Here is a 27,913-nt window from a genome sequence, read left to right on the forward strand (position 1 = left end):
GAACATATTGCTAAGAACTATTCCTTAGAATATACAGTGAGTCTGCCATATCAGCAGGCTAGCCATCCATAGATTGGAATTCTTGCTACTCACCCCATATTAACCAATGGAGAGGCGTACCTATGGACACGCTGACATAAGTACACAGATATCACCATCTATTGACTAACATGGGCTTGAGGATTCTGAGATTTTCCCCATCTCAGTAGGGGGCAGACCCAATCGCTCCTCCCAATGGGAAGGACCCACTATATGTCCCATTGATTCAGTGTGTCTACTCTAGATGGAACTAATCAAGAGTGACCTTTCCCTTTTAAATCAGGGGTGGCCTTTCTGGTGTGGTTGGATAAACCTCCCAGAACCTCTAACAAACACAGGTAGTGGTAATTCTGAGTTCAAATAAATTGGAAAGCCACATTATTTTCACCCCCATTTTGAATGGTTTAACTGTTATGGCATAACATTACCCTCTAAAAATTTATCTCTGGATGGATAGCATTTGTCATTAAGTTAGAAACACAGCAACAAGAAGTATGGGACTTAAGCTGCAAATACAATAGTCCCAAAGAGAGAACACCTGTAATGACCTTGTAAAGCATCTGGGATCAGGTTATGAAAACGGTTAACTCAGGGGAGAAGAATAAGGCTCGTGGTTTGGACTAGACAATGGGGGTATGAAAGTGGAGAGACCTGATTGGCTCAGACATTCCAAGGGTTCTGTCAGCTAGCTAATGGAAGGGGAGAAGGTAGAGAGACCTGATTGACCCTGACTCCCAGACAGGATCGGTTCGCCAACGGTAGGGGAGAAACAGAAAAGAGTTGAGACTTCTGAGGGATTAGAAACAGGGAGGGGTCTGTAGTGTACAGAGGTAATAACTGCTTACCTCTGAGTGAGGAACGGAATCCCAAGTTTCCCTTGGTAGGAAACCAAAGGCCATCTAGTTATATGTATCAGGTTTTCTGTTCTTTTGGAAAGGGATTGGAAGACAAAGTTGGAAATAGGTGGAGTTGTTCTTTTTGTGAGGAAAGGCACTTTGAAAACTTCTGCTTTAAATCAGTTGAATTTTCTTGTCATAATTTCAGTTACAGGACCTATTACAGTGGGGTCTTCCCTTATGTGGGGGATTCATTCAAGATTCCCCCCCCCCCTGCATAAAGAGAATTCCGCATATGCTCGAACCCCATTCAAAAGAATGGGGTTCGTGCCTGTGGCGTGGCACACATGCCATTACCCCTTTTGGGAGGGGGCGCAGAGCCTTCTTCCAGCACGGTTTCAGCATATGCTGAAAGCTGCATATAATGCAGGCGCACTGTACTATGTAATTTTCTTTTTGTTTCTTTGTTGTTATAAGTGCTCACTTTTTAAACACCTGATTTTTTTTCCTCAAGGGGAAGCTCAGGTCACACATCTCCATGACCACCACTACCAGGAACCCTATAATTATTATCTTTTGTTCCCAGCAGCCATAAGAGCAAGAGGGAGGGTGTTGAGCTCTTACACCAACAAGAACCTGTGGAAGGTTAAATCTGCAAAGAAGGGCTTAGTGGCAGCACTACTGCCACTGGGAAGAGGAGGCAATTCTGGGTATATTTCAGCTGTAGTACAGGCCCCTTTTCTCCACAAAACCTATTAAAACATTGGGAACTTGATAGGTCAATACTTATCATTGCTCCATTGATTCAGTGGGTCTACTCGACATGGAACAAATTATTAGATTTAAGTTTTAGCAGAGCATTTTCCTACATTCATCTTTAAATCAAATTTAACAGCAAGCTTTGGAAAAAAATAATGTCATGACATATTGGCCATAATATTATATATTAATTATGAATGCAGCAATGTTCATAACTGGAAATTCACCTGCACAGAAGCTCAACTGGTGTAGCCTTTGGCGCGTTACAGACCGCCCCTTAGGGGCGGCCTGTAGGCGCACCTTTCCCCGCCGGATCGGAGCCTCAGCAGCCCCTTCCCCGCAGCCTGGAAAGGGGTGTCCTTGGGGCTTCAAGCCCCAAGGACACCCCGCGGCGGCAGGGAAAAGGAGAAAGGGGCCATTTGGCCCCTTTCTCCTTTGGTCCGCTGGGCGCAGCCGTCTGAAGGCTGTGCCCAGCGGACCAAACCAGGAAGGAGCTCCAAAACGGAGCTCCTTCTGGGGTCGCGGAAAGGGCACCCTAGGCACCCTGCCGTGACCCCAATATGTCACAACCGCACCGCCTCGTTTGGAGGCGGTGCAGTCGTCACGTATCGATGGCGGCGGCTGTGTGGAACGGCCGCCACCATTTTGTGCGCACAGAGCGTCTTAACCCTAGTACGCGCTCCGCGCGTACTTTTTAACCCGTCTGTAACGGGCCTTTGTTTGCTTTTTGGTGCTAGGTTATTATTTTTATTTGCCAAATCTTTCAAAGGTATTATCTGTGGTTATACTTTCCTATTGCTTGGTTTATAGTGTTTTGGAAACTATATGTAATGTTCTGTTGCTTCATCCTAAATATTGATTACTAGTACACATTGCAAATTGAAATCAAGTATGTAATAATATGAAATAAAAAAATTAAGTGGTTAGATATAATAACTGCATATGGAGAGCTTTGAATTATACCTGTTGCTCTGTTGAAAGAAATATTTCTGTTTCTGTCTTTGACAAATATGTTTCTTCTTCCAGTCTTAGATCATTTTTCCCAGGTGGATTGAGTTGCTGGTATTATTATTGGGAGAAGATACACTTTGTACATTGCAATTACTTTTGCTACTCCTTGGGTAGGTTTTAAGGCCAACAAACCTCCTTCTAATCCCATGGCTCAGCATCATGTAGCCCTCTGTATACTATATTTATTTTTGTTACTTCTGAGGTAGGTTTTAAGGCAAACCCCTTTTTAATCACATGGGTCAGCATTTTGTAGCCCGTTAGATATTTCTATAGTGCAGTTGCCACCATCTCTTAGTACTGGTTATGCTGGCTAGTATTGGTGGCACTTGAAGTCTAACAATATGTGGAAGGCCACAGATTGTCCATCCCTGTTCTGACAGTGCACATTCCATTGCCATGTACATAGTGCTTCTCAGGAAGAAATAAAAATTCCATCCATGCATAAAAAGCAATGCTACTGTCACAAGCTAGAAGAGGACCAGTTCCATAAAACTGTAGGGCATTTGGGGAGTTGTAGTTGAAAAAAGTACTTCTCTAAGCTCTGTTATAGGGTTTATCCACACTGCAAAATTGCTGCAGTTTTCTATAATATGGCTGCAGAATCTGGGATTTGGAATTTGATGAGGTATTTAGAATCCCCCACCAGAAGGCTCTAAAGCTATAATTCAATATTTTTAAGTATCTCTGCCAATTTACAAATCCCACTGTTCTGTAAGATGAAGCCATGTTAGTTAAAGTGGTATCAAACAGCCAAACACACTAACATAACTGTTGATTTATCAACTGGCTGATCTTTGATCATATTTGAAGAAATTAGCTCTCAGCAAACTGAAAAAGCAGACAGGGATTGTGATACTAATCCAAGTATGCAAAAAAAGAAAGAGAGAGAGAGAGAGAAAGCAAGCTGTGGTGTTAATTGAGAAATCAGCTTGAATTCTGAGTTCTTGAAGTTTGCGGAAACTAAAGAAACACAAGGCCAGAATTGTATCGGGGCCATGCCGTCCACATGGCCCGCTCCCAAAGTGGCCACTGGCCCCAACCCACACTATCAGCTTATCCAGCTCCTTTTTGCTGCAGTCCAAAGGATTGCAGTACAGTGTCGGAGAAACAACTTATGAAACAATCTGTGAGAGTTTTAAAAAATCCTTGGCCAATATGTGTCATAGGTCCTGTCTACACTGGTGTATGGCAGCTTGGAGTATCCTAGCCCAGGTGCTTCCCCAACCCTCCTTCGTTGCAATGGCCCTCTGATCCAAGGTCAGACAAGTGATCGCATGGGCACTCTGAGGTCAGAATGAGGTGCCCAGCATCGATTACATAGCTGGGCACCTCATTTTGACCTCAGAGTGAGTGACTGGTGGCAATGGTCAGTGCACCAAGTGGCAGAGCAGGACACATTTCAAACAACCACCTAGCATCAGAATGAAGGGCTCCCGATATTCCGGAAAGATGGAGCAGCTGATTAGGTTTTTAATGTGTTTTAAGGAATATATCCCATTCTAGTGCTGAATGGGCTTGCTGTCATTCAGTCTGTTCACACCAGAACCAGGGCTTTGGCCTTGAGTAGTCCAGTCTCCCCACAGAGAGGGTACAGGGAGACCATTTTAATTTGGTCTGTGCAGACAGGGTCATAATGAAACTAAACAGTGACATCTGAAACATAGGCAGGATACAAACCGCCGCTTTGCGGCGTTCCCCCGCCGGCGCCATTTGCTCTGCGCGGGAGCTGCAGCAGCCAAACCGCGCGGCTCCCGCGCGGAGCAAAAAAGAAGCTCCATTTCGGAGCTTCTTTTTGCGGCGCATTGATGACGTCGCAAGGCGCCGCTGCCGCATTCGCAACATCATAGGCGCTGCGACACGTCTGGACGCTATGCGTCCAGTACGTAAAGATGGCAGCGCCCATGTGGAAGGGGCGCCGCCATCTTGTACGTATTGTATATGTACTAGGGTTAGGGGGGTGCGGAAGCACCGCCCCTTCCTAACCCTAGTACGTATACAATACGTACTATATGGCAGTGTGTATCCCGCCTTAGGATTTCTGGAATCCATATTGTTAAGATTTATTCTTCAGAATAGATTCTATTTATCCTGGACAAAACATCATGTCAGTGACTCTGACCTGTGTTTTTAATAATAGCATATGAACAATTTTGTATATAATGACTGTTTTTTTTTTTATGTTAAAGGAAATAAATGGTACATCAGAAGAGAAAACACTTCAAGGCTTGAGAAACTTCAAGGCCAAAGATTACAAAATAAATACCATGTGCAAAATTGCTCACACCTTTCTATGTCAAAAGATGTTAAGTACTTAGATACATGATTGACAGTGGCAAGTGTGCCCTTTGTTTTATTCTCCTTTTAACATTGCAAGAATAAACTGACTATATTTGAAAGCATACACAAAAGTTTCAGAAATATACTCAATGTTGTTAGGAAATATTGGGCATGAACAGACAGGCCAAAATAAAGCTGCTTCAGGCCACTTTGGAAGTGTGCTGTTTAAATGAAGCATGCGTCCTAAGAGGCCGGAAGCTGCACCAAAGCCACGCTCCAGTCCTAAGGACTGGAGTGCAGTTTTGGCGCAGCTTCAGGCTTCTGAAGATGCATGTGTCATTTAAACAGCATACCTCCAAAGTGACCTGAAGCAGCTTTATTTTGGCCTGTCTTTTCAGGCCCATTATATTGAAAAAAGTTCTTATCAGAAATATTCACCCTGAACATCAGGCTATTTAACCATAATAATGAAACAGTTTAAGCATTTACTAATAAGAATAATGGTAAAAACAATAAATGGTCATTTGATTTAAATTAAATTTGTAAAATGTAATGAAAGAAAAAAGGAAATAAGTTTCAACTTGAAATAAGCAGAATGTTTAGGAATATTTGGCATATGATTCAAACAAGACTTTTTATTAGTTTACCGTAAACAACAGGTGGAGCTGTTGGAGGAGCTGAAAAAGGATATTAATATAAAGTATATAATCAGTGTTAGTAGCCAGAAAACACACAACTGTTCAGTTAGGTTATTATTACAGTGATTGAATATTATAAAGCAAAGTTATGTTATATGGAAAAGTTTAATTTCTAATCATGCACTGGAGATTAGGGGGTCAAGCTGAAAAAATGACACATAAAATTAATGATACCCTTTCCAGTTAGTTGTGAACAACCTATCACAGACAAGTGATAAATTGATATAAAGTGCAGATACTTTCAGAAAACAGCAAATAATAAGAGGGCTTGCTTAATAAGCACAGAACTATAAAACATCTTGTTTTAATGTTTATCATAATCTAAGATTTCTTTATTTTAATTAATTCCCCAGTCCAAAAAATCACAACCACAAGAATCACACATATTACTCCCTCACTGAATGTAAAGCCTCCCAGGAGAAGGCTGCTATTCATGTGGATTAGTTAGCTCGTGGCTTGTGGCTGTGTTTACTTTTTCTCTACCCTTAATCCTTAATATTTATTTATAACTATTGCCAACTAGGAGGTAAATAGCCAATGGATGAAATTAAAATCAATTAGCAGAGTCTAAAGTCCCAGTTCATCGAAGGGGTTTAGAAATTTTGAGTATCTTCTCCGACAGGTATATACAGACTGATTTTTCTAATTTAAGAAGTAGAAACAAGTTGGATTGCAAAGAAGGGTTACAGCTGTTATACTATAAACAAAGACACTTGATACTGATAGGGCAATCCATACTAGAACAAGGCATATTAGCATCTCTGCCTGCAAGAAGAGCTTGAAAAAACTCTCCCACATCTAACAGTCAATGATGTGTACAGTTGTTTTTGCTGGATCACACCCATGTAACTGATATTGAGTTTTATCAAGCTCTTTTAAAATTAAATTCTGGAAAATCTTCCCCTTTCAAATGTGGCATCACTGCTGTGAAAACATATTTGAGTAATGCTTGTTTATTGCTTACATAATGAATAAAAGAAATGCACAAGACAGCTTTAAAAAACCTACAAAGCTAGAAAAGGCTAGGCATAAAGACTTTCATGTTGGGTATCTTCCTGCTTTTCCTCCCCACTGTAGATCCAAGTTCACTCAAAAGGTCATTGAGGCAGGGTGGAGAATCCTTAGGCATAAAATGACGCAAGAGATGCTGCCAACAAGCGTGAATCAGCAAAAGATGGGGCATTTTATGCAAGAGAACTTCCTGTCCATCTGGCCCATGTTCTATTTCTGTTGATATTTCCCCCTCACTGTAAACCCTTTCACACTATCCCTGAACTTCAGGGATGGCTTTTCTGAGAACCTGTATGAGGGTCCACAGGGATCCACCCCTATGAGATTTAATTTAGTGTCTGAACGAGTAATGGCCTACAATTGTACATGAAAAACTGTGGCTTGGAACCAAAGATACTATTCCACCAGCAACTTGAAAATCACTATAGAAGATGTATTACTAAACTTATGGGGAAAACAAGTAAATGAATGGATTTTACTCTCAATATTTTCCAAAACATCACAGTGGTTCAACATTATCTACAGTAAAACAACAACACTGTGTTTGCCCTAGCATATGTTAAAAGGAAACTTACCAACAACTATGAGCTCAGCACTTGCAGATACACTGTCCAGAGTAGTATTAGCTATGCAAGTATATTCACCACCATCTTTATCTGTGACATTCATAATGGTCAAGTTGTTTTTACCAACAATAAACCTGAAATTACAATGCATTTACTTACTTGCTGCATTTAACTGTTAATAAATATTAAGGGCTAAATAGTACAGTGATGTCTGAATCGGAATACTGGTAGTTATAAGAGATTATCTAGTCTGGTTACTAAACTAACAATTAAGGTTAGTGAAGAGCAAACCTATAATTTCATTAACAACATGAAAAGTCCTTTCAGGGCTTGGCTGTTTTTGCTTTAGTCTCAAAACTTCAAGAACCTTGCTGAATAAAATGCTTTTGTCATACTTTAAATTAACTAGAGCTATAAGACAGAGATGGTCACTGTCTCCATATTTATCCATTGGTAATTACAAACATTTGCAATCAATATTAGAAACAATATTAAATCAAAGTGAGCAACAGTTTCTGGGATTAAGTTTATATAAAAATATATTACCTTTCATCATTTGGTAATTCATTATTGTCCTTCAACCATGTAACTGTGGATATTAAGGTACTATCATGTTTAATTATACATTCAAAGGAAACCTGTCCGGTCCTTTGTACAATTTTGTGTTCAGGCTCCTTAATAATCACTGTTGGCTCTGAAACATAAAATTGCTATAAGTCTGCTGTTTAAAAAAATAAAAAAACAATAAATTTTGAACAGTAGTTTATAATTTAGGCATAATTTCTTACCCTTGATTTCTAATTGAACATCATTTTGAACCTTTCCCAATTTATTTCTTGCTACACAGGTATATGTGCCACCACTATCTTTCTCGGCTACAGGAATTTCCAGTGTTCCATTCTTATGGAAAACATACTGATTTCCCTGGAGAACACTACCTTTCACTCCTTTAAACCTATGTGTCAAAAACAGAAATATTTATCCAAGTTTATATATTAATTTAATCTTCATTTGAGGATAAATAGCTTTTAAACACACATATACACCCCAAAGCTGCATCAGTATTTAGTGAATTGTAAATACAATATACACCATCTAAAATTCATCACAGTAAGTGCAAGAACCCAATCAGACAAAAGACAAAACATAGAGCCTGAACAGACAGGCCAAAATAAAGCTGCTTTGAGTCACTTTGGAGGTATGCTGTTTAAATTATGCATGTGTCTTAAGAAGCCAGAAGCTGTGCCAAAGCTGCGCTCCAGTCCTTAGAACTGGAGCGTGGCTTTGGTGTGGCTTCCGGCCTTCTAGGACATATGCATCATTTAAATAGCATACCTCCAAAGTGACCCAAAGCAGCTTTATTTTGGCCTGTCTGTTCTGGACCACAGTCTTTTTAAAAAAGCCACCCTCAAATACGTTCAGGAGCATACTATGCATTCAGAGGGTCAATGGTTTTTTCTGGGTTTTTCCGGCTATGTGACTGTGTTCAGGAAGAATTTATTACTAATGTTTCGCCTGCATCTCTGTCTATACCACCATTCTCTGAAGATGCCAGCCACAGAACATGGCCACACGGCCCAAAAAACTCACAAAAAACTATGGATGCTATCCAGGAAAGCTTTCGACTTCAGAGGGTCAATGCATTCTGTCCATGACAAAATTACAGAGATCATATCCCTTGAAGCTTCTATAAAGCTGTCTTCACAGGTGAAAACAAATGGCTTTGGGTGGAAAATGCACCCAAGATGCACTCTAGGGCCAAGCATCCCAGTGCATTCTGGTCCAAGCCAGAAAGAGTGAATTACTGTACTTCAATGTGGGCTGTGTGTTGATGCAGATATGGGGGAAGGGATTGACAATACACCAGCCCCACTGCTGCCCATAATTTTTTTGTCTCCCACTCACAAGTTGATTGCACAAGCACATGAGTGGTCAGCTGCATCACTAACTCATAGCACCCTTCGTTAAGTAAAATGACAGTGAATAGTCAGGTCACCAACAGTACAATGGTTTTAATAAATGCAGTAACAATCTGGCCATTCCAACAATTGTCGGCCTTATTCAATCAATTGTAGTACAGTGCACCTGTGCGATACGCAGGCGTGCCATACATGGCTTTCAGCTTACGCTGAAGTCACGCCGTGGGAAAAACAATGGCGCGCACACTGCACTGCACTGCACGCAAGCACCCCATTGTTTTCAATGGGGCTCGAGCATACGCTGTTTTTCCCTTATGCAAGGGGGTCTGGATAGCTCCCTATTTCAACAGGATCTTTAGCTTTTTAATACGCTGAAACATACAGTAAATCATTACTATGAATGAAATGCAAATCTTTTAAGATTTTTATGTTGTAAGTGACTTACCATTCAATTTCAGGCACAGGTGAACCAAAAAAAGTACAGTCTAGCAGAGCTGGTTTATTTGCAATGACTTGGTAAAGTGTATTTGGAGGAGTAAGGATTCTTGGAGGCTCAGCTAAAATAAAATAAAAAATGTATTATGAAGGTGTTAACATCTTGCATATGTCTGTATAGAAAAGTGGCCTAAAGCCATCTCCAATATTTATTTATTTATTTATTTTTGGTATCTATACCCCGCCCTTCAGCCCTAAAGGCTATCATAGCTACTTACAATTATTATTTTTAATTAGACGGTTCCCTGCCCTCAGGCTTACAATCTAATTTACAGTATGTAAATACAGTGGGTCTTTCTCATCCATGGGTGTTCCGTGCCCCCCCCCCCCCGGATGGCATAAGCCATGGGGACCTAAAGTCCAGTAGTATCCAATGGCGGTACATGTGCATGCAGCCATTCTTCTGGGATCGCATGCAAGCATGGGCATTGAAGTCAATGGGGCTTGATGTCTGCGGATGATTAAATCCTTGGAAGGCAAGCCTGCATTTGAGGCAGGCATGGTGTACATTATTTAATCAACACTACAATTAAGGATAGGAAAATTAATGAAAAATGGCACAGTGGGTCCTTAGTATTAGTTCCAGCACAGTGGGTCCTTAGTATTAGTTCCAGCAATTCCCATCGATATCAAAATCTGTGGATGCTCAAGTCCCATTATATACAATGGGACAGCAAAATGGTGTCCCTTATTAAAAATGGCAACATCAAGGTTTGCTTTTTGGATTATTTTTTTAGGGAAGAATATTTTCAAGCTGTGGATGGTGGAATATGTGGATGCAGAATCCGTGGATATGGAGGGCTGACTGCACTACTTTAAGCTTAGCAAGTAATTAGCTTACTTGCTAATTAGCTTACTTGCTGTTTACCGCTATGATCTTTGGAATAGCGGTATATAAATAAAACAAATTATTATTAAGTTTACATAAATGTGAAGATTATCACATTAGCTACACTGCTGCCATAGACCCAGGGCATTACTTACTTAAGCATCGCATTCACCCATTGCTGGGCAGTATGCAGCCTGTATGCAACCCTGGCTTCTCTCTGAGCTTTTTAAGAATGGGATTTTCCCATTCTTGAAAAGATGTGAACAAGCATGGAGAAGCCCGGGTTGCATAAAGGCTGCATACTGCCTGGCAATAGGTGAATGTGATAAGAGCCGCCTCAAGAAAGTTACATCCCGGGTCTATCCTAGCGAAGCTAAATGCAATGATTTCCAAAGAGTAATCATTATGCCCTGGACTGGTCCAAAGCTAGTCCAGGGCATAATACTCCAGACTGGCCTCAGATTAAGTGGCTGGTGTAGACGCCCCCGGGTGATTTAACCGTGATTAGGACTAGCAATTAGATTAGGGCCATAGGAAGCTATGCTGACTTCACTAGTCATGAAACTAAAAGGAAACTACACTGACTTCACTAGTTCACTTCATTAGTACTTGCTTCAAAGCAAGTTTGTTTAGGATCATAAATTTTCCTCTAAAGAAACTTAATGTTGAAGTTTCTAGCAGACTTTATTCCACAGAATGAAATATGTCAGTCAAATATGGTTGTAAATTTCACTAAACAGTGGATTTACACCTAAACAACTACCCATGGGATTATGCTGTAAAATATACTAATCTGATTTGACATTTGGTGGTGAATTTTATATTCTAAGGAGATGTAATTTTGGTTATGCCTTCTATTTTTCATTCTTTTTAATATCCCGTCTTTCTCTCAAAATTGGTATTCAGGGCAGCCTACAATTAAAAAAAAACAGTACAGATGCAAACATACAAAAGGAAACATTAAAATGGGATTAAACTGCTGACAAAATTAAAAAGATTTAAAATTACACTCAGAAAGATAAAATACAATTAAAAGATAAACACAATAGAAAAAGTTTAGATTTAAAAGTACAATACCCTGAGTTCATTTGTTTAAAACTTTCCATTTTAAAAGCCTGTCAGAATAAAAAGGTCTTTGCCTGCCAATGGAAGGGCAGTAGAGCATGGGCCATTCTGGCATCCCTGGGAAGTGAGTTTCAGAATCTAAGGGCAACCACCAAGAAAGTCCTATCTCCATGTCCCTACCAACCATACTTGCAGTGGTGGAACTCAAAGAAGGGCTTCTGATGATCTCCAGGTCAAGGCAGGCTCATACAGGGAGATACAGTCTGCCAGTTAGCCTGAAACTGAGCCACATAGCTTTTTATGTAGCTTTCAATAAATTGTCAACCGCTGAAAGAATTACTTAGTGGGACTAAATTCTAAGGAAAAACTTATAGGATTACACAGTAAACAATGGAAGCCAAACAAAATCACTATTAATTATTTCTAGTTTGCTACATTTTTAAAAAAGACAATCTATGGTCTTACCTAAAATATTCACAAATGCATTTGCCAGCAGGTATCCATATTCATTAGATGCATTACACTGATAAACTGCACTTGACCTTTCTTGCACATCAGTAAAAATAATTGTATCACCATCCACTTTTCTGCTAGGATCTTCAGGAGCAACTGTTAGGAATGTTCAGGAGATGTTAACAATTGTTTAAGATTTTAGAAAACACATTCTCACTGGGTTATTAGTAACAAGAAATAAAAAGAGGTTGGCAGAAAGACCTGAAGATTTATTTAAGAACATAAATCAACGTTAGGAAATTGAAGGTTCTAATAAGGGATACAAACTTTTTCCACCAAAACCTAAGTTTAAAGGGCAAGAAACCAAAGCATAAATTAGAGAAACAACTGCATTTTGTGTAGACTAAAAGTATAAGAGAAATTAGCTGTCTAGCTGCTTCAACAGTAAGTTGGGAGGATAAACTGAGCCTAATAGGAGTGAATACAGTACCAGGAAGAAAAAGGTTTCAGACAAAGAGTGGATATTTATTTTTTATTTTTAAAAAGTTCATAACAACCAATATATGAAGTATACCTTAAATAACATGGTTATTGAACAAACTAATATAACGTCTGGACTTACAGAGTAACTCAATAAAAATGACTTGTTAATGTAAGAATACTATCATGTTTGCCTTATCCCCTATTGCCTCCTGAAGTTGCATCTTGTATTGTTGTTACTTTAAATCAGGGGTTCCCTTTATATCTCAAAAGTGAAGTCCTGGTTTATCTTGGCACTCCAAGCCAGGATACAGAACTCAAGAAATACTATTTAGTCATGCAACCATGAATTCCACAAATTCTTAAATGAGCACACATATGAACATCATTAGTCCAACTACATGGTATTGTGCTTAATAACAGTGGGGTGCCCACAATCGCTGGGGTTAGGGGCACAAGGCCACTGTGAAAGTGAAAAAAATCTCAAATAAAAAACAACAACACTTATTTAACCCAAGAGAGCACCTCTCTAGGAACCTCTAATTCCTCCAGTGCAACTCTATGGCCAACATCCAGCAGAAGTTGACCAGATAATTGCACTGAAGGGCCTACAAATGCCTAGAGAAGTGTTTTCTCTAAGAATCTCTGGTGGTCTATGGTCACCTTCTGGAAGGGTCACGCTGGAGGACCTAGAGAGATTCCAAGAGATATGGATACTGATCAAATGTGTGAATAATCAGATGCGCAAATGGGGAGGCCAACTGTATTTGGTCCTTTTTTGAAAGCTGCATATTCCATGTTAATGATATTATCTCCCTTCTTTCTGAGTACTTATCATCACTCATCTGTGTGTATCTGAGCATTTGTGTATGCATACATGTGTACAAATGTGTTTGCACAAATGCGGACACATACACTCATATTCAAATATATCTTTTCTTCAATAGTACTTAGTCTCTTGCAGCTTTCCATTTAAGTGCATGATGTAGAAAACAAAGCCCAGGGCATCCCCACCCCCCTCACTTAAATACAGAAAACACACTGCCAGGCCTACAGGGACTATGTAGCTTTGAAATTCAAATCTTGCTATTTTCTTTGAAATGATGCTCTTGGTCTACATCTTCCTACACTGAAGGAGAAAGGCATCAGCACACAAAAATACTTTCATCTGTGTCTAAAATCAAAGGTAAGCTATTCCAGTACATTTTACATCAAAGAATGTCTTTCTCACAGGAAGGTAATGAACACTGCTCTAACAACAGAACAAGAATAACTGTAATATTCAGTATTTAAATACAATAAAATAAAACATTATGTGCCACACCTAAATAATGCGGTAGCAAATTATTATTCCAGCAATTAATGTTAATTGGTCAAGCTGCATTTCACAATAAAAAAAGAGAATTTCTAATTCAAAAATACACATCCATTCATCCAATCTGTCTTTTTGTTTTGCACTCTTGGTGAGGTAAAAGTATGACTCATTATCTCTATAAATAAATATATTTTGTCACTGCTCTGCAAAGGTTGGAAATCTCAAAAAAGTTGGAAATCTCAACATTTTTTTTTACTATTTTATCTGATGTACTGTATAACTTGGGGATTCTTGTTTTCTGTGCCTGGCACAAGTTGAAGTTTTTGCCCCCATCAGAGTCCACGATTAAGGCTCTTGTTTAGCAGCCTAATGGAAAGGGGAATAGAACCTAAAGAAAGAAGTGAGTCACATCTCACTTCATGAAGATGGCGAAGATGGTTTTCCTCATTGAAGTATTTCCTCACTTCCTGCTTTTCTCTCCCCTAAACTTCAGGCCACTTGGCAGGTTCTTGGGATGTCTATCCTGCTTTCTCACAGCTTTCATACAGTGCTGATGTATTCAGTGCTGATGTAATGTAACGTTATACTCTGGTCTTAGTGCCTTACAAGAGTGGAAATTTTAGGTTTCTAGTATGTATTACTTTGTTTACTTCAAAATATGGTAAACTAGGCCTGATATTTGCAAACCTTCCTACATACTGTGCTTAATAGAGTACTGGTGTTTTGATCCAAGGTCCTGATCTCATGGTACCACTGATACCAATCCAGACCTTTCAACATAATTCTGAAAATAGTAAAAATACTCCTTACTTGCAATGGGTACTCCATTTGCTAACCAGCTTATGTTGGGTTTGGGTTTGCCATTTGCTCGGCAGATCAAGGAACCATCTTCTCCAGGAGATAATACAAGGTTGGTAGGTTCTCTTATCCAGTAAGGTGCAGCTGAATTTAAAGAGAGAGAGGTCAGTATCTTTTATCATGCTTGGAATGGTATTCTGTTTTTTACTGATTGAATTAGTGTAATGGCAAAATTACAAAACCTCTACTAAGGTATACTGTTGTTATAATGGCTGCAGAGCACTTCCTGAGTGAAAAAGAAATGGGTTCCCATCTGAGATCTTTAAAGCTCATGTAGCTTCTAGGGAGAGAATAACTCCATTAAGCATTTGTAAGCTTGGAATAAATCACTGATGTAAAAAGTAAGGGTGAAGAGAACTCAGGTCTAATCTGCACCAAAGAAAAAATGTAGTTTGACACCACTTTACTGCCATTTCTGAATACTATGGAATTGTGGGATTTGTAGCTTTGTGAGATATTTAGCCTTCTCTGTCAAAGAGCTCTGGTACCACAACAAATTACAAACCCCAGGATCCCACAGGATGGAGCCATGTCAGTTAAAGAGGTGTCAAACTGCATTATTTCTGCTGTAGAGATTAGACCTGAGAGCCAAGACAGTTTAAGGCAGGATACAGAATAGGTATAAAGATAGTGATCAAGAAGACAAGAAATATGATTTTTTTTGCCAGTTATGGATCCTGCCACTGCAGCTTGCCAACCCTAAATAGAAATATGAGCCAAGAAGGGTAGACTGCACTGCATTTCACACTCACTTAAAATAACTAATCAAATATTTTGTCTGAAAGCTTCTGGTTACAATTTTTAAAGCTGTAAAATGTTTCATATAAAAATGTATAAGAAAACTGGTTGCTAGTAGTTTGAATCCAGAAAAATCCTGATGAAGTAAGGAAAGTAGGTAATGTTCCCACTCCTTCCATTTCCCTGATAAATCATCTCCTTTTTGTTACAAAATGAGCTTGTCCAATCTGTTGAATGGTCTTGCCAAAGCTTTTTCTAGTGGGGTGAGAGGAAGGGTGTGAAGCAATTCTGGTTCCTTCCTTCCTATGGCAGAACTGTGAAGGAAGAGAAAGGCAAAACCTGAGCAGAGGCCCTGTGTCAAGTATACTCAACATGGGGAAGCCACTGTCCAGAATTAGAGCAACTGGGAGATCAGGTTACCTACATGGGGAGGCTCACAAAGTCTAGGGAAAGACCAAGGTATTTTTAGAGCAATCTAGAAAGTGCCTTCCTCCATGGTATTAATTTCTGCCTTTATTTATTATGTTACTGTTAACATAATAAGTTTGACATTATTTTCAGCTCTTTAATGTATAGCAGTTGAGTAATCCTCGCCTAATAAAACCCTGAGAAAAATGTATGGGTCGTCATAAGTTGAGAGGTGACTCCTGATGCTTCTCTAGATGAAAGGCATTATCAATTAATACGTTCAGACAGAATAATTGAGATACTCCTTTGGAAATTATCAAACCTTAATTAATTATCTATCAATTTGCTGTTCCAGTTGGTCTACAAGGTTCCTTTTTTAACTGTAAATCTGACTTGAATTTGGAAGGCTTGACTGAGATCCACACTTTTGTCTTCAATTGTGCAATGGTCCCAGAGAAACACATACATTCCTGCTCTTCTCCTGAGAATAAGAGAACTGTGAAATGTTGCCATTCACCTTTACATGACTGTGGGTCAGCTTGTGAGGATATAAATAACTAACAGGATGCCAGCCCTTGTTTAGAAAGTCTGTTTTCAGTGGTAAAAATGATAAAGACTTCTATTAAAGACTAAGTGATTTATTGCAGTATAGGTTTTCATGAATTATAGCTCACTTCATCAGATGCAAGTCTCAGCTCTGGGGGGAAAGCGGGATATAAATAAAGTAATAGATGGATGGATGATGGATTCATCATTTACAGAAGCAGGCTAAACCACCAAAGTTCATACTATAATAAATATGTTAGTTTTTAAATGCCACAAGAATCTTTCCTAGTTTTGTTGCCACAGACTAACATGGCTACTACCCCTTTGGAAATTTTTTCAGCAGTATAAAGAGGTGACTCCATTAATGTTTTTTAATGGGATAAAAAGTTACAGCCTCTTTATGTTCTATAAAAGATTGCATTTACCTTTCACAGTGACTGTTATGACATGGTGAGCAGAACCCATTGGATTAGTTGCCATACATTTATATTTTCCAGAATCAGCCTCAGAAATATCTATGATTTTGAGGGTTTTATTAAAATTTTCAAAGAATCTTCTGTTGACAGGAAGCTCACCACCTTCTTTAATCCAGCGGATAACTGGTGTAGGTCTGCAGAAAAAAACCAACAGTAGCAGTTGAAATTAAAAACTATAGTGCAAGAAGGCTATTTAGGAAACTGGTAACTTTAACTACTGTAATTATACTCAGCAATTGCCTAAATTCTCAAGAATGACAGTTGAAATATTTTGTTTAAAGAGCATTACTATCCCATGTCAGTTACACATCTAAGTAAAAGTTCACCAGCTACATATTTGTGCACTACTTAGGACCTTATGCAGGTTACACTCACCATAGAATATGCTATTATTCCACATGGAATTCTGTTTAGAAAACTGGTAAATGTTTGTTATTTCTCCTATTACCTACACAGCCCCTGTGTACTGCAAATTACTTTCAGAAATTTTAGGGTGCTACAGAACAGTATGGGAGGTGATAAAAAAGCAATAAGAGAAGAGAACTGGGGAAGATTGCCTTTCACACTTCCATCATCAAGAGCCTCCACTAAGTCAAAGGACCTTCTATAAATGGAACAAGACCCTTTTGTTCACAGAAGGCCATATACTGTACATGCAGTGTTTATATTCAGAAATGAATTTGTACATTACACAGAATTAAAATAATCTTTAATTAAACTCATTCAGATTCAGAAAGAATTACTGTATATACTCATGTATAAGTCTAAAAATTTAGGTTAAAAATTGACCCCCCAAAAAACGGGACTTTTCCACAGGTCAATGTAAATACTGTTTTATACACACACAAACCATCTCCTGGCAGAAGGCAAGAGTTTAATCTTCTCTGGAAGCACTGACTTCCTCTTACTCTCTCATCCTTTTGTATGAACACAAATAGTTACGCCTGGTGGAATTTTGTAAGTTCTTTGGCATTGTTTTCCTTTGCTTCATCCTTTACATCCTTCATTACATGCACCTAACTTTTATCCTCAACATATCCATGGGTCATATCAAAATCCATACTTTTGGCCCTAAAACCTGCCTTTGACTTATACATGAGGTTGACTTATAGTTGAGTATATATGGTGGGTCAGAAGGAACTAAATATTAAGTCTAAGGCCATCTAACTTCGTGGATATCTAGTTTTATGGAGCTCTAAACAAACTGTTATAATTTTCCTAAAACAGTATGATGCCAAACCTGCACCACTCCTTAAAAATATATACAGATTTTGTAACTATCTATGCCTGTTTAAAGCAGACAGCTTTATACTGATTAAGACTGTAATTCCTGTACATTTTTACCCAGGAGTAAGCCTGAACTGGAACTGAGTTGGACTTACTTCTGAATATTCGTATATAGAGTTGCAGTGTCAGTTACTTCAATGTGAAACACTTGTTTTGCATTTGTGTGTATGCACAAATGAACCAGTAAATGCCAACACATATCCCATCGATTAATGAAACTGAGCTGCACCATAAATCAGATTTGGCTGGATAACTATCACGCAGTGTAGAATCAAAGATTTTTCCTACTGATTTAATGGTAGCTTATTCAGAAATGAATTCATTTAGAATCAAGTCAAGCTGAAACTTTGAAACCATTAGATTTAATGTACCTTAACTTTATGGAATAATAGCTCAAATAAGTCAATATAAATACACAAACACAATTTGATAATAATCAAGCAGTTACATTTTGTACCTAGGAAAATTTCTCAAGTATGAAATATAAATAATTAACATCTGATTCACATTTGATTGTTAAATTATTAACATTAACATTATTTATAATGCCAGTTTACTTCTGCCTCTAAAGAATACAAGAGATCCTAGAAAATAATTGGGTCTAAATCATAAATGATCTCACACACATATATTTCATACTTGGGATTTGGCTCTATAGTATTTATTATAGATTTAGTAGATTTATATACCACATCACAACTGGAACTTTCATAACAGCTTGCTACATTACAAAATACAGCAAATACAGCAAGAAAAACATGCTTAAACTGAACATAAAGAGTACAGTACTACTAGTGCTGGAGCCAGGATCTCACATTCTTCCCCATAAGGAAATTAATATAGTAGGCCCTGTGTAGGGGATGGGAGTGGAAGGGTTGCCCAAATGGAGCAAGCCCTGCTGTTGCCTTTGCTTGTCCTCCTTCCTTTCTTCTACATTCAGAAGAAAACGCAATGTGCAAAAGAGTCTTCAGAGAGATTTACATGCTAAATTCAATATGCTGCTAATCTCTTTTTGTGCTTATGCCTCTTACATTGCTAATATAATTCCACCTATACAAATGAGCCAAATGACAACAAGAAAATGTTTTTGCCTGGAGGGCAAAGTCAGGGCATTGCATCCAGATGATGCATGCCATGACTCTGCCCCCGGGGCCCAAGATGCCATGCACCGCTCCACACAGTGCGCAGCATCATGACGCTCCTCCGGCGCTGTGTCCATACAACGCAGCACCAAAGGAGCCTCACATAGCCAGACTGCTATGGTTATGGCACCCTTTCCAGGAGGCAAAAAGGTGCCACTTTTAGCAGCTCCTTTTCACATTCTGGAAAGGTTGGATTGGGATTGCGGTGTGTGACTGCCGCAGCCCCAATATGGCATGAAAAGGGGCGGCTATAGGCCGGCCCTTTAGGGTGGTCTGTTGAGTCCCTATATTTGATCTGTAGGCTTCTTCCCTTTCCCACATTAATGATGCTGTTGTATTGCATTAACAATGCTGATAAAGCTAACTCTGTGAAGTCATTTACCAAAATTTAAAGCTGCTCTTGTTAAATTTAACTACTGTTAAATTTTGATGCAAATGTAAACCCTATGAAGATTGGTTTGGCCCAGTGTATAAGGAAATCCCAAGGAACAAGATGTATGTTGGTTGAGTCCAGAAGAGAAAGAGAACTGGAGTTGGAAATGAGTTGCAATTACCAGGGCTAAAGAATATGTCCTTTTCACTTTGAATAGTAGTATTTCAGTTGTGTATTTAGTAGGGCACAAAAGGATAAAATATTTATAGTGTAATTTCTATATTGCATTTTCTTCTATTTTGTATTTTCTTTTTAATTTAGGGTTTTAAGATTCCACCAAATAGTGCAGAAATACTGAGCAGTACAGGCAGAAGAGTCCTACAATCAAGTTCGGCACCTCATAGCATGCATAAAACCTTTGGGACAGTGCAGGTCTGTCAGAATTAATGCATAATTTGTACAGTTGTTAAAATATATATTTTGAGATTTAAAGATTGTTGTTGCAATTTCAATTATAATTGGCCCCACAGAACCTGGTAGAAGTGCACAAACACAGCATCACACCAAGGCTAATGCTGACACAGGAAGACAAGTGGAAAGTTTCATATGAAAGAATGCTAAGGAAGAAACAGATGACCTTGTGTTTCTGAGGTATTAACCATTACTGTGCAATGATGAATGTTTCGTCTATAGCAGCTATGTAAGTCTACTTCTCCTTCTTCAGGTAAACAGTTCACAAAGTATAATTCTCCAAAAAGAAGGAAGATTTTTTCCCAAAGATTCTCAAAGCTATTTCTTGGTGTTTTGTCACTAGACAAAGTCTTTTAAAGTAAGATTTACTTGCATCAAGAGCTCTATTCAGGAGCTCTCTTTTAGAGCTGAACATGCAAAGAGCAGAATATGATAGCTCAGCCCTTCTGTTGTCACCGGGCTCATGTGAAATGCAATGAGTCTAGGGCAGATTCACAGGTTTCTACTGGGAGAAGACAACCAGAGTTTTATAAACACTGCCAGTAGCCTAATGAATGACATCTATTCTCAAGCACAAGGACTAATTCCTTCTTGAGAGGAAAACACAGAGTAGTATACTTCATAGTATATCTGTTTTGCAAAAGACTGGCCTTTAAGAATAAACAATAATTCCTGCCAAAGCACCACCTCTGTATTTCTGCTTCTGAATGTAGCCCATGCATGCTGCATAATAGCTCCTCTCCTCAAATGGGACAGAAAATATGCAAAGGGAGTGGATCATCAAAAGAGAAAAGGTGTTATAGGAACAGATAAAACAGCCAATAGAATTATTTACAGAGCACTGCCTTGCTGCCTTTGGAATTTTTAACTTGACCCCCCTCTACCTCCATAAGAGTTTTTGTGGTGCCCCTTGACTGGTGGGGAAGAATAGCACTTGACAGATGAACAACAACAACTCTGATGCTTCTTGTAAGTATAATTTATGAAGGAACATTCACTAGAACTGGTAAGTTAGAAAGTCTTTCCATGTCCTCTAGAAACTGGGGGAGAATTTTGCCTTTTACTGATTACCAATGGAAGTACTACATGTGAAGTGGTCCTGAGGAAAGAAAGGAGAGAACAAGCATTTCAATTTTCTTCTTTTTATGTGTGAGCATCACCATATTATTTCACCAAATGACAGCTAACATACAGTAACAGTTTAACAAGCAACTAGTGCAGAATTAAAAGAGTAAGTTGTCATTTTGGTGGTTAACACATTTACAGACTGGCATGAAAAGCTGGCTTCCATACAGTTTGGTGGCATGGGGCATGTACAAAACATGCCCCCAAGACTCCTGGAAGCAGGCTTCACACTGCACAGCTGACCCTCCTGCCACAGCATTGTGCTAGAGCTGCGGTAGGATGGGAAAAATGCCTTTTCACTGGTGCAAGAAGGAGCAGCATTTTGCTGCTTCTTTTTGGGCCGGCAAAAAGACGGATTAGGGCCCCAATCCGCCTGTTCTGCCTATCAGGCTGCATGATTAAAAGGACAACTTACAGTCCTTCTGCAATGCACTCCAACAGAAGGGTGTTTCCTCTTAGCTCTGTTTTGCTACTTGTGCTTCCAGTTGGTGTTAGAATTGTTGGCCTTCTTTCTTGATATAACCTGGCTAAAAGAAAAAGATACTTTTAAAAGTATTTATAGTTCAAATGTAATTTCAAATCTACTATCAAACTCATCATTATGAACTGCAAATGCAGATTGTAAATTTATACTTTATATTCATGCATACAAAAAATCCAAAATAAAACGTAGGAGTTTTCACTTATGGTGCTGTGCCCTGTTTGACTACATCACAAAATCCAGCCTTAAACTCAGAAAGATTCAATATGAGCTAAGACTAGCATCCAATAGATTTATTCTTCTGATAAAATGGTCCCAGCAGAACTCAGGGGAGGGGTTTCATTAATGTGTCTCACAAATTAAGTATTTCCAGTTTTAATTTCTTTATTAAATTCTGATGCATAACGAGTTTGCATTCTTTTGGAGAATTGCAAAATTTCACTCTGATGAAGTGAGATAGGAACAGGTAGACATGAGAGTGGCGAAAATATCTTCCTCCTCAATGTATAAAGCCTTTACATTTAAATGCTTTGCTAAATACTCAATGCTGTGGCTTAACCCAAATAATTCCTTGGAATTGCTGAGAATCCAGTAGAGCTGCTGGGATGTGCAGAAAGTAGATATAGGTCTACTGGTAGAGTTCTTATTGATTTTCAGCAAGGATTTTTCATTTTAAAATGTTTAGTAGCAATAAAAATAAATTATTCCCCTAACTCCACTTCTAAAATGAATAAAACCTAAGAAAAACAGGATTACAAAAAGTTCTGATACTCAAAACAAGCAAAAGGTGCCAAATGATGGTTCTGAAGATCCTCGTAAAATATAAAGTAGATTCTGCAACCCTGAATTCTGACCAGTCCTGCTCTGTGGATCTCAAGCATCCTCCCCTACTCTGTCCACCACACAAACTACATTTTCTGCTATTCCAAATCCATTACTACCTGGAACCAACACGTGACTGTAAACTAGTTTAAATCTATAGTTTAGTTAGGCCCAAGGAGATCATATTAAAAAGGTTGTGGTCCAGATCTCCATGGCCAGGATTTGCATGGCCTGGCCATGTACTAGGGTTGTGCGGGGGAAGAGTGTCTGCATGCCCCACAACCCTAGTACGTGGCGGCAGCATCATCATGGCAGCCTCCCGTCCACAAGGGGGTTGCTGTGAAGATGTCATGCACGTGCCGCGTCCAAACAACGTGGCGCATGTGTGTGATGTTTCTGCGCCACCTCAGGCGGCCTGTGCGCAGCCTGGGAAAGAGCTCCACAACGGAGCTCCTTTGGGGTGCTGCATTGTTCCCGCAGCAACCAAACGGCTGCAGGAACGATGCTAGGGAGAAAGGTGCCAGGTAGCCCCCTTCTCCCATGGCTGCAGCTCCCAGGGTGTCCAGGGGCATGAAGCCCCAAGGACACCCCTTTTTTGCTCCACAGAGAAGTGGCATTTTGCCGCTTCTCTGTGACTTGGAAAAACTCTGGATTGGGGCCACAGGGCTGCCGGTGAGGCTGCCCTGCTCCCAACCCAGGGGCGCCACAGACCCGCCCCTTTGAGGCAGTCTATACCATGCCAATGTTTTCTTCTGTGAACACAGTCCTGTAGAATAAGCAGGCCTCCTAATTTACTTCAGTGGAGTTCTGTTGATTCAGTGAGCCTTATACACTGAGCTGCCCAATCTTAAAATGAATGGGGAAACCATCAAGTTCAGAAGGAGCTGGCTGATCAAGCCAATTCTATTTTCCTCTTTGATATTTCCTTGCCATCATTGCTGAAGTATCTCAGGAGTCACAAAACATGTATTCTAATTAAATATTGAGTCATGATGGGTCAAAAGATAACTGGGTTGGTTGCAGCTTGCTGTTTCCCAGTTGCTCATCTCTACTGGTAAGCAATAATCAGTCCAAAATCAGATTCTGTGATCAGATAAAAAGTCATAAATCTAGTACTGTAGTACTGATCTGCCATACAGCTCACCTCATTCTCTTTTGCTCTCTCTCCCCATTAAACTGTTCTTTGAGGACAGAATCCCAAATATGAAGCTCAGTTTACAAAAGAAAAAAACTAGTCACCTTGTTCCTGAGAACCTCCCAGATTTAAGACAAACAGCAGCAAGAAATGCTCCTATAATTTCCTTCTCTGCTGTAAAAAGAGCTGGTAGATACTAATTATTTATTTGGATATATAAATAACTATTTATTTGCTTGTCCAATACTATAGCAGCAGTGAACTTTCTACCAGATCCTACTATTTATGTAAGCATATGTATGCATTGTTATGGTGTGCACAAAGGAATTAATGTTTTCCTTGAACCTGGACAAAAGCAGCGGCAGGGGAATGACAGCAACAGTGACAAGGCAAAGGCACGAGATGCGGGATATCATTAATCAATAATCTTGGCTGGGCTTGTCCCTATAATACCTGTTTTTGTACCTTGAAAAGTCTGTATGAAGTGGATGGAGTATGCATTAATGTAACATTCAATACCATTATTATAGCAGCCATGTTGTTATGATGATAGCCTTACAAAAATTGCTAACTCTGTAAACGATAATAAATGAAATAGCAGAAGCAGCAGCAGCAATAGTAATAACAAAATGAGAACTTTAGAACTTTAATACCTTTAAACATGCCAGACATTTATTCTTCCTAACACAAATATTAAATGGTTAACAATTATACTTCAAAGTCAACAAGACACTAAGCAGGATGAGCATTTGTTAATTATTTTTCAGTTTAGGCCGAAGTGTGCATTATTGACTAGTCCTAGTGATAATGAATGATCAGTTAATGTAGAAGGAAAATAAATAGAGTACATAAAAAATAACAAGACTGCCATATTGGTTCATTTATGAAAAGAAGGTAAGTTTTTTTCATGCAAAAGTGCTGCTATTACCTTCAAGCAATTTAAAATCAACTGAAGTATCCATATTGTTTAATTATTGTAACAATTTATTAGAATTGTAAGGGCAGTATGGTTAAATAGCCATGGAGTGAAGTTAGTCAGCTAAATTCTACAATGAAAGAAATAATGCCAGATTGGATCTCTAAAACTCACCACCATAAAAATCAGTGTCATTCATATTAGCAGCTATAGTTTCATTCAATGAATCCACTGAAATAAATAGAATATCATGAAGAATGCAACCAGGTAAAGTATATCTGAGCTTTAGAAATGTTAGAAACATTAATTTTGGTAAGCTCAAACAGAAAGAACAAATGCATTAAACTCTTCACTGAATGATGATATGATCTAGGAGAACAATAACATTTGTTTTTGTTCTCAGGTTTGTCAGGGGATCTCTAGTATTTATTGCATAAAAGTTTATAAAGAGGAAACACACAAAGACTTTGCTTTCAGGCCATGTTTGTACTAAAATTGAAATCCTGAAAATAGGTTGCATAAATACTGCTGATACCAATGGAACCTAAGCATTCTGAACATTTAGTGAAATATATTTTATTACAGTATACCATTTTACAAAAAAAATTATTAAAATGAAATGGAAATTATGTTCATTGTTTTCTAAATGAGCTTGTTTAGGTTGCATATGTTCTACTAAAGATATCATTTTGCATGAAAAATTTGGTTGTACCCTAAGGTAGGACAGACTTCTGGTGAATATAACCTAATATAAAACAACATAATAAAGGTAATTATTAGGCGATCGCAATATGTCTCATGGTGAACACAGCTACACCTACAATAGCTATATAAGAGAATTCTCAAAATCCAGACCTACCTGGCTCAACTTTTAAAGAAATGGGTTGCTTCTGCTGTATAGTTTGTGTATGGTTAAATCTTGCATAGCATATATAATCTTCACGGGTATCTTCTGGTATTACATTAGAAAAATAAAGGTCTCCATTTAGACTCTGAGAAACCCTCTCATTTTGAGGAAGCTTTTGAAAAGCTATGAAAATAAAGAAAAGGGAACCATTTATAAGTACCACTATACATTAAAAGATTGATTTAGGCATATGAATTCCCACTCATTTTCCTAGCAATTGCGCTAATGAACAAGAAAAATATGCAGAAATTTCTTTGAACTAGGATTCTGCATTGGGACATCCACTTCTGAGATCGGCGCAAACTGTAGAAAGTTTACAGAACTTGCCATAGGCTCATTTTGTCACTGTCTGAATTCAGGAGAGCCTGGTAAAGTTATCTTTTAACTGCAGTTTCCAAACTCCCAGCTAGCATGATGCAGAATTCTGGGAATTACATCCAAAAATATTTTTGTCAAGTTGTGTCTAGTTCACACTGAGATTTCTCCCTACAATCTTGTGCAAGGCAGAGATATTTTACACCTTGCTACTTCCAAGGATATACAGTTTAAGTACCCCTTATTCAAAATGCTTGGGACAGAAGCATCCCGTATTTCAGACTTTTTCCTACTTTGGAAAACCTGTATTTGCATATACATCATGAGACAAAATGAGGCAGAATGGGGATCTGTGAAATGGCAGGAATAGAAGTGCAGTGCTTGGAATAAATTCATGCCTCCTGTCATTTCACAAATGCTTGCATGTCTCTCCAGCTGTGTCTGGAGATTTTGTAATTCTGGATAATGGATATTCAACATATATATTATATATCTATTTTTAGGTGTTAAATAATATTAGACAAGCATGGAACAAGAAGTGTGTAAAGGCCAGCAATCAATTAAAATAGACCAAATAAATGGTAGAGGAAGAGTATTACCTGGTTTGAATGCTGGCCTGCATTCAAACCAGGTAATACAAACCAGGTAATACTGCTGCACATGCTTTTGTGGGAGTTAGCTATCCTTGAGAATGTAGTACAGTATAAGAGATGTGCCATGCTAAAGAAATAAAGCAGTTCTACATCACTTTAACTGTCCTGGTTCCATCCTATCTAATCATGGAATTTGTAGTTTGGAGCAGTATTCAGCATGACCTATCAGAGAGCACTGGTGTTTCACCAAACTACAAATCCCTGGATTCTGTAAGATAGAGTCATGGAAATTAAAGTGGTGTCAAACCATTTTATTTATGCAATGTGGATACACCTTTAGATATGTAACTAATGGCTACTAACTGCACACTGGAACCTTAGGACCGTAACTCTGATTACTTTTTAAAAAAATAATTCTTCATGCACTAAATGCTTCAGGAAACGAGTGGAAACTGGTTGATGTGTAACTGTTTTCCCTTACTGAAAAATGCATCTGTCACACCCCTTTCCTCATTCTACATATAATGTTCAAGAACCTATTCTACACATTTCTTACTACGATGCTTCATTTTCCTGCCTTCTTCCTGTTGCTTTACCAAGTCTGTTAATTTCCATTACCTGAGCCTATCAGGCTATCATCATTTGGAAAAAAACCAAAATTTGCCAAATACAAAATATTTATCAAAATTTGGGACAACTGGAAAAAATATTCACACTTTCTGTGAAATGCTATTTATTGTTCTATAGAAGTGATGGCCATACAATAACTACCAGCCCAATGGCATAACCTGCCATCATGCCATTGGGTAACCCTTGCTTGTTTAACAGGCCACCATGCCGAAAACAGATGGTAGAGCTGGCACACATCAGTGCACAAAACTTAACAGACAGAGTATGAGTACTTTCATAATGGGAGATCAAAATAGGGTGGATGATAGGCCCTACCATTAGGCAAGCCATTATAATGGCACAAACGTATACAAAACTATACAACCTAGTTTCTTGGGGAAATGAAATTGTAACTATCACAAAGCATAGCATGATTCATTTGTTCCCTATGTCCCAAATAGGCATTCCAATCCAGCAAGACCAAGCAAACACAGATGGAATTACTGAATGATTCTACTGTTCCAGGTATATATAGATTCTAAAAGTAAAACTTACAGTTATCCATCCAAAATATTATAGGTGGTGGTAATCCCACTGGTGGCCTGCAGGGAAGTATTGCATATTGACCTTCAGTTACTACTTTTGGAACTAGTTTTTCTTTAGTCCATAAAGGGGATCCTGTAGAGAAAAAAATCATTGTCATGTAGCCTGGGGAGTGAGAAAAATCAGGAGTATCAAGAGCCAGAAAAAAATAAAAATATATAATATAAAAACAATGCTCTTATGAAATTTATACTATTAGCATAGACGGCTTCAGCAGTGTCATTCTCATGGGAAGTTAGAAGGAACTTTTATGTAGCAGTTTATGCTACTTCAAGGAATTTAAGTTTCAAATGTAAATTTACCATTCAAATGGTATTCTTAGACATTTCTAACATGTACATAGGAGACTCCCAGA

The 27,913-nt window shown here is 38.6% G+C and overlaps 1 protein-coding gene across 7 annotated transcripts in view; it reads right to left on the reverse strand.

Annotated features, from left to right (window-relative positions):
- LOC149312254 (neuronal cell adhesion molecule-like) overlaps nucleotides 1-27,913 on the reverse strand; it is a 187,228-nt gene that overhangs the window by 49,217 nt on the left and 110,098 nt on the right. For all 7 annotated transcript variants that reach the window (XM_089524294.1, XM_089524291.1, XM_089524287.1 and 4 more), the window contains 12 exons: nucleotides 27,511-27,633; nucleotides 25,391-25,561; nucleotides 24,706-24,762; nucleotides 21,593-21,704; nucleotides 16,729-16,913; nucleotides 14,564-14,695; nucleotides 11,971-12,114; nucleotides 9,562-9,673; nucleotides 7,986-8,152; nucleotides 7,744-7,891; nucleotides 7,207-7,331; nucleotides 5,570-5,599 (listed from right to left, as the gene is read on the reverse strand). In XM_089524294.1, coding sequence (XP_089380420.1) covers nucleotides 5,570-5,599; nucleotides 7,207-7,331; nucleotides 7,744-7,891; nucleotides 7,986-8,152; nucleotides 9,562-9,673; nucleotides 11,971-12,114; nucleotides 14,564-14,695; nucleotides 16,729-16,913; nucleotides 21,593-21,704; nucleotides 24,706-24,762; nucleotides 25,391-25,561; nucleotides 27,511-27,633 — 1,506 coding nt within the window. The remainder of the gene's footprint in view (nucleotides 1-5,569; nucleotides 5,600-7,206; nucleotides 7,332-7,743; nucleotides 7,892-7,985; nucleotides 8,153-9,561; nucleotides 9,674-11,970; nucleotides 12,115-14,563; nucleotides 14,696-16,728; nucleotides 16,914-21,592; nucleotides 21,705-24,705; nucleotides 24,763-25,390; nucleotides 25,562-27,510; nucleotides 27,634-27,913) is intronic.

This window comes from Sceloporus occidentalis, unplaced genomic scaffold, assembly GCF_023333645.1.
Source record: "Sceloporus occidentalis isolate IW3139 unplaced genomic scaffold, rSceOcc1.0.p SCAF_5, whole genome shotgun sequence".
NCBI classification, from domain to species: domain Eukaryota; kingdom Metazoa; phylum Chordata; class Lepidosauria; order Squamata; family Phrynosomatidae; genus Sceloporus; species Sceloporus occidentalis.